Source organism: Vicia villosa, linkage group LG3, assembly GCF_029867415.1.
Source record: "Vicia villosa cultivar HV-30 ecotype Madison, WI linkage group LG3, Vvil1.0, whole genome shotgun sequence".
NCBI classification, from domain to species: domain Eukaryota; kingdom Viridiplantae; phylum Streptophyta; class Magnoliopsida; order Fabales; family Fabaceae; genus Vicia; species Vicia villosa.
In genome coordinates this window covers 49237527-49251416 of record NC_081182.1, presented here as the reverse complement: position 1 = coordinate 49251416, position 13890 = coordinate 49237527, and the positions used below count along the sequence as shown (strand labels likewise).

The following is a 13890-nucleotide window of genomic DNA, read 5'->3' as shown; positions in this document are numbered from 1 at the left end:
TGGGTTTTTCGCTGGGGGTGACCCCCATAGGGGAGGTGGGTAAAAAAAATTTCTTAAAAAAAATCTCACACGTTAATTGTGTTGAAAAAAAAGTTATAGATTCAAATTTATGTCTCAATAGATTTAAATTTTAGAAAAATTGTAATTCAAAATAAGTTTTACATGACTATAACTTCATATAAAAAATGTTTGGAAGCACACGCAAATAATAAAAAACGTATAAAAATTTAATCATTTTCCCTTATAAAAATTTCTTTAATCATTTTCTCTTGCAGCACATGATGGCTCTTCAAGTTTCAAATTCCACTGATCATAGAATGATGTAAGAACGTTGTCACTATGCACTGTAAAATTGTACAATTCCTTTTCATAGATCAATTGTCATAGAAGAAGTGGACATTGACTGTATTATATGAAGAGAATACATTGCCTCCACAATAGTCAACAAAGAACTTGCTCACTCAATTGCCAAGATTGAAAGATCAAATATTATCTAGAATCACAAAGAAGTATTCTTATATATTAGAACCATAAAATTATAAAATCAATTTTCATACAACAATTACCATAGAAAAATGTCAAATTTCAATAGGAAATTTTTGTCAAAATTGTTAAGAATCATACATCGGACAATATATGGCTTGAACATGTGATTATAAGAGGGAGTAATTCTCACCTTACAAGCCGGTTTTGTAAGGTTGAGTTAGGTCAAACTCTAAAATGATATCAGAGTCTAGTTTAAGATCAGATGAACAATGACGTTTTTATGTAAGAATATGATAATGATTCTTTATCGTTCGATTTTAAATAAATATTGAGATTTTGTGTGATTATTTTTTTCTCTTTTCTATATATATATATATATAACATTGCTCATTTCAATATGATGCATGCATATACTATTTAACATTTGAAATTTCGTTAATGCAAAGAAGTTTCGTTAATAATTATAAATTATAATTAGTTACTAGTTAATACAAAGAAGTTTCCTTAATTTTGGATGGAAGTCTATGGTGAATTTCCAAAAGTTCAAGTTTTGTTATGAAACTCATTTAGTAAAACACGATAGGCGATACTTTTCCAAAAACCGCCACTTTAGTTTTTGTCCTTTTTTATTAATCCACCTATCTTTGAGTATGTTTACGGTAATTTTTGGTTACTTAAATTCAAAGGGTATCAAATCCAACTATAAACAAATATTTAAACATTACAATTGTGAGATCTAAATAATATGAATATTTTATTTACGTGGGCGTGAGTTTCGTACAAGGTTTAGGTTCGGTTGGAAAGGTGTGATTTTGAGAGTGAATTTTGAAAAAACAAAGGCAAGCAAAACAAGTAATGTAAATTGCATCGAAATTAAACAAAAATAATATTAATTGGACATATACTAAATTGACTAGAAACGTAAATTGATGTCAAATTTAAAAAGGTGCTAGAAACTAGAGACTTTAAAGAATAAATGCTCGAAAATTAGATAAATTTATTAGTGCGTGAGACAATTATAATGAGAGGAGAGAAAGAGGTAAAATAATGAAATAAGAATTTATATTCACTTGAATTGTAATGGTGTGTACAAATAATATTATTTATATACAATTCTGATTAGATTTGGACTTACACAACTTGGATTATATTTGATATTATTATATTAGATTATATTTGATATTATATCTAGTATCTCAATAATATATCAATCTCAATAATATCTCAACATACCCCCTATAATCCAAGTTCTTGATCGTACGCTAATCATAGTCGATCTGAACTATTCCTAAATTCTTTCTCAAATTTAGGAATCTGTTGATCTTCAATCCTTTGGTGAAAATGTCGGTCAATTGTGCTTCATTTGAACAATGTCTTACTTCAAGTTCTACTCGATTTATCTTTTCCATCAAGAAGTGAAATCTAGCCTCGATATATTTACTTATTCGATGCAGAACTGGATTCTTCGCCAGGCTTATAGCTGACTTGTTGTCGATTTGCAACACAAGAGGTTTCCTCACTTTGACCTTCATTTCTTCAAGTACTGATCTGATCCAATTTGCTTGACATGCAGCATAGGATCCTACTACATATTCAGCTTCACACGATTATAAGACCACCACAGGTCGTTTCTTCGAACACCATGAAATTAGGGCACCAAATAACTGAAAGAAATATCCAGTTGTGTTTCTTCGATCTTCCTTATCTTCACACCGATTAGCATCTGAGTAGCAATTAATAGTAGCTTCTTTGCTCTCAGAGTCTCGTCGAAATAGGATTCCACGGTTTATTGATCCTTTTAAGTATCTTAGGATTTGTCTTGCAGCCTTCATGTATGACACTTTTGGTTCATTACGTATCTGCTCACTAATCCGACTACGAAACCTATATCAGGTCCACTGTTGCACATATACCTAAGAGATCCAACTATTTGTTTAAACAAAGTTACATCGATTTTGTCTTCCTCTCCATGCTTCTCCAACTTCAAATTTGGTTCGACAGGTAAAGATGCTGGACAAAGACACCATACTCAGATTTGCATTTTACGAATCCCAATTCGACTAACTATGAGCCGATCTTCTTGTTTCATGCCTTAGGTGCCTATTTGAGACCATAGAGCGCTTTGGGCAACTTATATACTTTACTCGCTTCCTTTTGAATCACAAAACCTGGAGGTTGTGTGACATAGACCTTTTCGTCTAAAAGATCATTCAAAAATGTTCATTTTACATCTAAATGAAATATCAACCAACCTTAATTACATGCCAAGGCTATCAGTACTAGTCGAGCGAGGAGAAGAGAGGTAAGTGCTTTTATAAAATATAATACTTGAATTGAAAAATTGAGTGATTGAGAGGGGAGGATTTTGGATAAGTTGTTTTCTTGATAACACAAAATATTATTAATTTTGCAAATTCAAAAATTATATTAGAAGATTTTAAAAAAAAATTAGAGAGTTGTATAAATTCTCTAAATCAAATTTATGTTATTATAATAATTTAAATATTAAAAATTATTATTAATAAATAATTATTTATTATTCTATGCAAAATAATTTGAAAACAAATTATTAGTTTATTTATTTCTCTTTCTAGTAATTTTTTTTAAAGCTCCCCCTATTTTAAAAAAATTAAACAATTAAATTAATTTTTCTCTATTCATCTCTTTTTAAAAATCTACTTTTTTTTCTCTAAACTTTCAAATAAAATCTTAAAATCTATTTGATAAGAAAAAAATCTACTTAATGATTATCAAATCACAAATTCCAAATTTATTTTGTGGTGTCATCCTTCAAGAAAATGGAGGAAACAATATTTGAAAATAAAAAATTAAACAAACATGAAATTGAGAAATTATGAATGATTGATAAACTAAGGAAGATTCACCACAATAGTAAAAGTGTAATTGATAATAATCAATGAGGAACTTGTTAATTAGTTTCTATGAAGTTTATCTAAGATGATTTAAAAATTAAATGGGGTAGATCAATAAAGTACTCATATGATAATAAGTCGGCAACTAGTATATCTCACCATCTAATTTAATATGACAATAAAAGATATATTAAGGTGATTAAACATTTTATCAAGAAGAATTTCTATCAAATGTCTTGTTATAGTATTATTTTCAATAATTGAGTTTTAAAGTCAATTTTCTTAATCTCTATACATTTACTTGTCTATGCTTATTATATATTGATTCTGAAAGCACCCACTTGTTAGTATTCGGCTATTGCCTTTGATCTTACTTGTTACTTTACTACCAACTTCAACTCTCTATCCAACCATTTTTTAATATACAAAAACACACATCAAGAACTGCTTTTGCCTCTTCTAAAATTCCAATGCTAGTTAACTTTTCTTCTCCTTCAAAGGTTCATTCTTCCTCATCTCTAGAAGGACTAGATTGATCTTTGATCTGTCTTGCAACAGATCATCATACACTTTCTTTGATTATTGATCTTTAACTGCTTGGACCCTTCCTTCTGATAAAAGGTACTATACATGTTGTTTACATAGCATGATGCATGTGATTGTATAAGAGATTTGTTAAATTTTCTAAGCAAGTTGTTAATTTTTCAAAGAGTGTTTTGTTTTATTTGATCTATGTACCTATTTTTGGAGTTGGAATTTCAGACAAGAATGGATATTGTGACTAGGATGTTCTTCCACCTAACAAAAGAATGGTTGATTATCTGAAATATCAATGATAAATTTTGATTTATTTGTTAATTATTCAATTATTTGCCAAGATTATATACTATAAATAGATGTTAAGCACCTGGGCCGTCTTTAAGGACAGGCAAGGTGGGACTACAATCTCTAAATATTTAAGACGGTCCTGTTAAGCACAAAAATGAAATTAAAATAGTATTTTTGTTTTTCCAGATATAGTAAGGCCTGTAAGGTGGAACTTTGGTTGGCCAAGTGATTTTCATAGTTTGTACTTGTAGTTTCAATCTTAGTAGGTTTCTTCAGAATCAAGCAATAGTGTGAAAGTTTTATATTTTTCTTTATAGAAACTTTTGAGAATTGGACATAATGGATTATCAGTCAAATATTTCATGATGATTTAACTGTATTAACCTCATATTGAGGCTGCTTAATTTTATAATTGATACTAAAACTGATTTGTCCTCGAGTTTTTATTCAGATAAGGATAGAAGCATGTATATGACAGATACTTACTCGATCGAGAGTTACGAGAAGTACTTCCTTGACTCACAAACGGAAGAACTCGTAGAAATGTCTAGTTCCAACATTTCTACAAGTTCAATTCATCCAGATGGTGCTTCAGTGGTTACTAATAACCCATTTGATAGTTGTGTGATGATGGAAAATCGAGGCGCGGATTCAATTGAAGTGGACGGAGTAATGAGATCAAAACTAGAAGCCTTGGAGAGAGCTTTACTTGAGGATAGTGACATTGAGGCGGAAGAGGAATATGATGACTCTCGATGCATGGAAATCGATTGGGCTGATCATGATCCGATTCAGAACATGCTGCTTCTCGATGACCATGACTCGCCAAAGGAGTATTCATCTTCGGATTCAAACGTTAGTAGCATTCGTAGCACCGCAAAAGAAATAAGAAAAATCTATAGGACTCCCAAGCAACTGCTCTATGAATGTGCTACTGCAATTTCAGAAGGAAATGACGAGGAAGCATCGTCGATGATAAACAATCTGCGACAGATGGTATCGATTCAAGGAGAGCCTTCTCAGAGAATTGCAGCCTATATGGTGGAGGGACTTGCAGCTCGCCTAGCTGAATCGGGTAAAAGTATATATAGAGCCTTGAAATGCAAGGAACCTCCTTCTTCAGACCGTCTAGCCGCGATGCAGATACTCTTTGAGGTTTGTCCGTGTTTTAAATTCGGGTTTATTGCTGCAAACAATGCAATTACAGAAGCTGTTAAAGATGAAATGAGGATTCATATCATAGATTTCGACATCAATCAAGGAAGTCAGTACATAAACCTTATTCAAACACTTGCATTGAGATCTTGTAAGCCCTCACATGTTAGATTGACCGGGATCGACGATCCTGAATCCGTGCAGCGATCCGTTGGAGGACTAAATATCATAGGACAAAGACTAGAAAAACTAGCAGAAGCGCTCGGATTGTCATTTGAGTTTCGGGCAGTCTCGTCCAGGGCTTCCGTTGTCACCTCATCAATGCTCAGCTCCCGTCGTGGAGAAGCCCTTGTTGTGAACTTTGCATTCCAGCTTCATCACATGCCCGACGAGAGCGTTTCAACGGTAAACGAACGAGACCAACTTCTTCGCTTGGTAAAGAGCTTGAATCCGAGGATTGTAACGGTCGTGGAGCAAGATGTGAACACAAATACCGCGCCATTCTTGCAGAGATTTGTTGAAGCTTATAACTACTACTCTGCTGTTTTTGAGTCACTTGATGTTACTCTTCCTAGAGAGAGTCAAGATAGGATGAATGTTGAGAGGCAATGCTTAGCAAGGGACATTGTTAATACAGTAGCGTGTGAAGGCGAGGATCGGATAGAACGGTATGAAGTCGCGGGGAAATGGAGAGCTAGGATGACAATGGCGGGATTTACTTCATCGCCGATGAGCGCAAATGCGAGCGATGAAATCAGAAAACTAGTTAAGGTGTACTGTGATAGGTATAAGGTAAAGGAGGAAAAGGGTGCACTTCATTTTGGTTGGGAAGACAAAAACTTGATTGTTGCTTCGGCATGGAGGTGAACACAAAAACATGATTAATTGTTCCTAGTGTTTGGTGTAGTGTTTTTCTTGCTTGTTTAATAGTTATGTACACTCATTCTGATCTTTGTATTGTAATGTTTAGCTAATAATGAAGTTTCATTTCATTGAAGTGCTTAACATAACTAGGAAGACATGGGAACATAAAACAGTTTTAAAACATAGGGTGGCAAAAACAGCATACATGTCGATCCCATTTGGGCCCTCCCCACCAGAAAACGAAGTGGAGTAGACAAAGTAGAGAGAATGGGTAGGAAAACCTATATAATATTTTTATATAAAAGAAGTGGTAATAATCATTAAAAATTTACACACACAACCCTGAGCACCAGACTTCAAGTCTTGGTGATGGCGTTCAATAGAGCAGTATCATTTTTTGTCGATTGAACTAGAATCTACAAAATGTGTCTTTACAATTTTATCCTTAGTTAAATGTGCATAATATTAAAACCAATTAAAAACATAATTTTTCCTTTGAACTTATGAGGATAGCTATGCTTTGTGATTCATTTGATAAGGAAAATAACTTATGAGGATAGGTATGCTTTGTAACCTGATACAATTAAGAAGTATAAAGAAAGACCAAAACGGCATGAATCAGCATGTACCTAAGTACAGACAAACCCCAGTAAGAACCTAACAATTAATTAGAATTTAATGTGGCATTATATAATTGTCATGGCTAGCTAAAGCAAAAGAGATTGAGGAACTTGTATTATATATTCCATCATTTTTATGCCACCTTTTTCTTGTTGAGTGGTCACAAATCACAATCGTTTGAGGTAATGGAACTAGGGATCATTTTCATTTCCAAAAATTGATAGAATGTTAATTTAAAGAATAGATCTTTTCCAACATGCTTTTTTTTATATAATTTGAAAGATAAGAGAGGAGGTGGAGTAAGATAACAAATACTTTCGGTGCATTTGACATTTTTTTATGGAAATTTTTCAATTCATCTTAAACATCTCATAAAAATTTAAAAAATTATTTTTTAAGGGAATGATTTCTCTACCCATCACAAAAAGATGGGTAGTGTACCTTTAGTCAATCACATAACACCATTTAATTTTTACATATTTAATTATTTACAAAATAGTACATTTGTTTGTTGTTTTCAAGACATTTTTCATTAAGGGTAATTTTACCCAACTTTTGAGTTGATTAAATAAGAATTCACGATTTTTTTTAAAGCACCTTATACGTATTAAGAGTAGATTACGTATAGTATGTTAAATGAAGCAAAGTCATGTAGGTGCATTATGTAAAGGATGCATCGTATAGGTTGTGTAATATGCAGAAGAAGTTAGCTATGTTATAGCATTATGATGCAAGTAAGCATGAGAACGTATGCATGGCTATGTAGGTTGTGCACCACCATAATCGTGTAGGCTCTATATATAAAGATGCTATACACTGTAAATGATTTAATCATTTAAGCAAAGCTAAACATGATTTACTCAAATATATTATGGTATCATTTACCGGTTACGATCTCTTTCGCTCTCTAACAACTCTAACAGTTTTCGTCGTGGATTCTTCCCCTATAACCAGCGTTGGCTCGCTTGCATCACCAACACCTATAGTCTTCGGGAATACCTCTGATTCAAACTCCACTCACCATTTTGGTTCAAAACTTTCCATCAAGCTTTAAGAGAACAAGGATCGTACAAGATCATGTCGTGTTCATTTAGCTCCTCTCAACAATCTTTGAGTCAATATCACCTCGAGTGCTAGCTTGCAAGTATGCTTTTGAAGTGTGGGACAAAATTCACTGCTACTTCAATGCTCATGTGAAAGCTCGTGTGAGACAATTGCGAGTTGAACTGGAATCAATGAAGAATGATAACAAGTCTATAACTAAATATGTTTTGGCCGTGAAATCAATCACAAATTCTCTCTTGGCAGTGGGTGATTCCATCACTGAACAAGCTCAAATTGAGTTAATCCTTGACGACTTACCTGAAGAATACAACTCTTTTGTTATGCAAATGTATGGTAGCCATAAACTCTCTCGCTCTTTGATGTTGAGGCACTTCTTTATGTGCAAGAAGCTCAACTTGATAAGTTCAGGCAGAATGTTTTGGTAAACTTGGCTCACGCAAATTCTCAAACAGGTGGTGTGCATGAAACTTTAGCAAATAATCATTGTCAAGGAAGCATGAATCGTGTCAGAGGGCATGGTCAAGGATGTTCCTCCTCAAGCTCTAGACTTACAAGCCAACTTTGTGGCAAATATGGTCATGTTGTAGCAGATTGTTAGCATAGGTTTGATGAAACCTTCACTCCAACCAGCGTTTCATCAAACATGCCCACATCTTCTTCCTCAAATGACCAAGTTGAGGCCCCCACATGAGACACACAAGTTATAGCAATGATAGCTCACACACATGAGTATTCCTTACCTGAAGCACTTGCAAGGCAAGTTTGGTTTGTAGACTCATGTGCTTCTCACCATCTTACTCTCTAGGAAAATTTCTTGCATGCTATGCAAACTTATTCAGGTCCAAATAGTGTATGATTTTTCAATTGTCAATACTTAGAAATTACATGCATAGGTATTCTAATGTTATCTCTAAAAATATGCATCATTCTCCTCTAATGTTAAGTGACATTCTGCATGTTCCTTGTGTTACACGAAATCTGCTATTTATTTCCAAGTTTACTAAGGATAATGATGTGCTATTTGAATTCATTGCTAATAAATGCTATGTAAAATCTCAGAGTTCTAAGCACATTCTTCTTGAAGGCTTTATTGATCCAAGTGGCCTCTATTGATTTCTAAGTTTTATTGTGGAACCACCTCACTCTGGATTTTCCAAGCAAAAGAGTTTTTCTTCTTTTCCCAAGCATGCCAATTCTATTTCATGTGCAATAGTTTCTGATTCTAATAAACCTAGTTCTACTAATTTATGTAATTCTAGACTAGGACATGCACACTTTTCAGCCATTATGCTTGCTTTAAAACATTGTAACTTTCATATATCAAATAAAAGTTCCACAATTTTTTGCAAATCATGTTGTCTTAGCAAGTCACTTAGAATTAATGCCCCATTGTCATCTACTACTTATCATGCTCCATTTGAAGTGACTCACGCATATCTTTGGGGTCCTTCACCTCAACCTTCAAGCTCTGGTTTCACTTAGTACATAGCATTTGTGGATGCTTTCACAAGATATACATGGATATATTTTTTGTATAACAAGTCATAATCAATTCAAGCATTCAATTTGTTTCTCATGAAAGTTCTTTTGTCATAAGCTGCTTCCAAATAGGATTAAGAATAGTCTCGTTATAAGAACAAGGCTCAAACAAATTATGAATAGAGGTTAGAAAAGAAGGGGAAAAAACATAGTAAGTTGAATAGACAAAACCATACAATTGATTAGATTTACGGTCATGAGACAGATAGCGAGGACGGATAGGAGAAGAAGGATCAACAATCATGGGAGGTTGTTGGCTAGTTGTCGAGACAACATATTTTATTAATATGAGTAACAATAATATTTGTACTACAATTCTCAAAATTACAATCACTAAAAACATCATCATTAAGACCGAATGGATCGATATGGATGGATTTCGAACTATGAGTAATATGATAATCAAAGGAAAGAAAATAAAAATAAAAAGGAACTGCTTAACCCTAAAAAATAACTAGAAACCGATGCAGACAACAAAGTGAAACGAGTACCCTAAAAATGTGACAATATTTTCTTTCAAAAGGAGTTCTATTAATAGCCACATTAATGCATTAACATTCTCTCTCTTGATGAATCAAATGGTTGATATTTATTCCTCTCATCTCTCATTATAAAATGCTCTCACTTGATATGCTCCCATATATATATTCAACACCCAGTAGGTGAGCCAGAATATTTTGATTTGCCTATAGAATCAGAAGTAGGGAATGATGATATTATAGATGATGAAGAACATTCACTTTCAAAAATTTATGAAGAAGTAGTTGGTCAGGAGCAAGGTAATGTGGTTGTGGAGGAATGTAATGTGACTGTGGAGAAAGATAATGTGACTGTGGAGGAAGGTAATATGGTTTTAGAGGAAGGTAATGTGACTGTGGAGGAAGGTAACATGGTTGTGGAGGAAGGTAATGTTGGTGAGGTGCATGATGAGTCTAATACTAATAGTGAAGATGATAGTGAGCATGAGAATTTTGAGAGTGTTATGGAAGTGGCCTTTGATGATTCCTCTGATGGTTTTGATGATTTAGAGGAAGGAGATTTGGATAATCTAATTGAACATGAACCATAAGATGAGGAGGAACAAAGAAAAAAGCAATTCGATAATGATAGTTTGGAAAAGGAAATAGATAATTATAGTGAAGAAATTCAACGTGGATGTGATAGTGATGATGTTAGTCGTGCTGTTACAAAGAAGAGTTACCCAATTTTCAAACTGAAGAAGGACATGGAAAATTTCAAATGGGAAGTTGGAGTGTAGTTTAGGTCAAAGGATGACTTCAAGGAATCCATAACATCATATTCTCTCCAAAGTGAAAGAAATCTGAAGTTCACAAAGAATGACAAAGTGAGGGTGAGGGTTAGATAGAAGGATGGTTGTCAATGGGAAGCTTATTGTGCCAAATTGCCAAATGAAGAATCATGGCAATTAAGGAAGGTAATTGACAAGCATGAGTGCAATAGAGACTATAATGTGAAATTGATTAACAGTAAATGATTGACCAAGAGAATTCAAAACTCTTTGAAAAACAATCCAAGGATGAAGACAAAGGAAATAAAGGCAAAGGCTCAAAGGAAGTCGAATTTGGGTGTTAATAAGACCAGGGTTATAAGGACAAGATTTAAAGCTAGAGATATGGTTGATGGATCTTTCTTAGGAGATTACACAAGGATATATGATTATTGTCATGAGCTGTTAAGAGCTAACCCAGGGTCCACTGTGAAGCTTAATGTTGATCCAGTTCCAGAAGATTTAGATTACCAAAGACCATATTTCAGAAGGTTGTATGTTTTCTTTGCAGAATGTAAGGAAATCTTCAAGTTATCCAGACATATCATAGGTCTATATGGTTGTTTTTAAAGGGGCTATGTGGAGGGCATATTCTGGCAGGGATCCAAATGATCAGATGCTCCCGATTTCCTTTGCAGTTGTTAAAATAGATAATTGAGATAGCTGGACATGGTTTTTGGAGCTGTTGATTGATGACCTAGGAGGTAAAGAAGAATGTCTGACATACACATTCATCTCCGACCAACAAAAGGTATGTACATAAACATGTCTACATAAACCCTCATTTTATGTTATGATTTATATTGTGATGTGATATTGTTTGTTGTTTTTGCAGGGTCTACTACCAACCATGGATGAACTTTTTCCAGGTGTTGAACAAAGATTCTGTGTGAGGCACCTTTACAACAACTTTAGGAAGAAGTACCCTGGTAAAATGTTAAAAGATGCAATCTGAAAGGCTACAAAGTCAACATATGTACAATCCTGGGAAAGAGAGACGAGGGCTATGAGGCTTATTAGTGATGAGGCATGTATACATACGATGAAGATATCTCCCATATTCTGGAGTAAATCACACTTTAAGGTAATCTGAAACTGGCTGTTATATTATGTAATCTGAAACTGTCTATTGTATTATGTAATCTGAAACTGTTTGTTGTATTATGTGATCTAAAATTGTTTGTTGTATCAGGTAACTAACAAATATGACACTCTACTCAACAACATGTCTGAAGCATTCAACACTATGATCCTTGAGTCAAGGTCCAAGCCTTTAGTAACAATGCTGGAAGAGATCAAGACTTATTTTATGGAGAGGTGGGCAACCAAACATAAGAAAGCAATTAGATTGAGACCTAATGATGTACCAATTATGTCTTGTAATTTTGAACAAATTGAATGCATCATTTTATTTCATCATCTTGTTCATCATCTTGTAATTTTGTTCAGCTGCTACAAAACCATAACTAACAAATAAGCACCTAAAACTTGAAAAAACACAAAACCAAGAAAAGTATCACAATCATCAAGATACAACATTTTTTCAATTTCATCATCTTGTTCACCTGCCTCTGAATTTAATCAGTACCTTTCCTTATTTCTTCAATTGACAATCTAACTTTGACATCATCCATTTGTAAGTCTTCAATATTCTTTTCAAGATTTTCCAACCTAACCATCATAATTTGCCCATTGTTATCTTCATCTTCCTCTAAAAACCATTTGAAAAACCCACACCCAAGATGCACAGGTTCCTACATGTCACATAGTTTGATGTTCAATTTCTTAAACCTAAAAGTCAATAATCTGTGTACAAAAAACATACCTTAAAATGAGACCAAAAAGACTTTAAAACACAAACATATTCAAACATAATGGGACCAAAAAGAACTACTATCAAAGTTTTTTAAGAAAAAGACATAGTGACACACAAATCAATCAGATTAATCAAATGATTAAATAACAAAAACAAATTATAACAATAAAATCATAGAAGAATTTTCAACATTACAAATGTTTCATTGGTCGATCAAGCTCTTTGATACTATGTTAACAATATTGACGACAAATAAAAGAAGAAGAAGAAAGATACTAGAGTTTTAATAATTAAATAACTTAATATGTGAAAATAAATATTACAAAGAAAATATTTATAATAAAATATAAATAGATTAAAGTACATTTATTCTAATTATAAGTTCATTACAAATTATCTAACAAAGTGAACTATAAAAGATTTAAATATGTTATTAGTCTATGTAAAGATTAAAACAAAAATTCAAGACTAAAAACAAAATCAAAAATATTTACAAAATCAAAATTAAACGAAAAAACTAAAAATAAATATATGATATGATTTTTTGGTACAGTGAAAAAAGAAAAAGAAAAAGAAAGCAAAAGTTTATCTAAAAAATAAAGTTCCACTAGCATCAGTTTGTAGAAGAGTGATTATTCCAACAAGAGGCTCTGCGAAAGACTGGTACGCCGCGTCATTACCAACTCCATGTTTTGTTGGATAGTTAACACAAGCATTCTCCTCCATAAGAGTATGAAATACTTGAACTCGCGATTTCCTATAGAGAAGTTATTTAATATTGTGAAGAATCGTGTTATAATGATGTGAAACATTAACTGACTCTGAGATAAGTTTGATTGTGGAGTTGGAGTCAGAATAACACATCAGGTTTTTGATGCCAATGTCACGGGCCATACACAGACCATGATATTATGTCATCAACTTAGCATGAAGGATGTTGGAATAACCAATATTAACTGCAAAACTGTGAACCTAAACACCATTATTTCGAATCAATCCACTAAAATTCGAGATGTCGGGATTACCAAGGCTACTGCCATTAACATTCAAAATTATATTAATATCTTTATATGCATTCCACATATCGTTCTCATTGGATGAGGCGTGTTATGCTTGAGAAAACATTTAGCTAACTGGTTACATAATTTACTATAATGAGTCTCAAAGTATAGGAAGATACCTCTTCATTTGCAAGACACAATTTGTTACTAGTGTAACACCCCAATTTAAAATTTTATTGTTTATAATATTTATTTGGTTATTGGTAAGGGTGTAAGACGATGGGTTAGAAAATAAATTAGAATTATTGTGTTTATTTGGTTATTGGTAAGGGTGTAAGACGATGGGTTAGAAAA

The 13890-nt window shown here is 33.1% G+C and overlaps 1 protein-coding gene across 2 annotated transcripts; it reads left to right on the top strand.

Annotated features, from left to right (window-relative positions):
- The first annotated feature begins 3703 nt into the window (after positions 1-3703).
- LOC131661351 (scarecrow-like protein 1) lies at positions 3704-6339 on the top strand. 2 transcript variants are annotated; one of them, XM_058930869.1, is made up of 2 exons: positions 3704-3980; positions 4639-6339. In XM_058930869.1, exon 2 carries the CDS (start codon positions 4653-4655, stop codon positions 6207-6209), a length of 1557 nt encoding a protein of 518 aa, XP_058786852.1. In that variant the 5' UTR covers positions 3704-3980; positions 4639-4652; the 3' UTR covers positions 6210-6339. The 2 variants fall into 2 exon arrangements, with proteins under 2 accessions (XP_058786852.1, XP_058786853.1); XM_058930870.1 differs by having other exon boundaries at positions 4628-6339.
- Positions 6340-13890: the final 7551 nt, after the last annotated feature.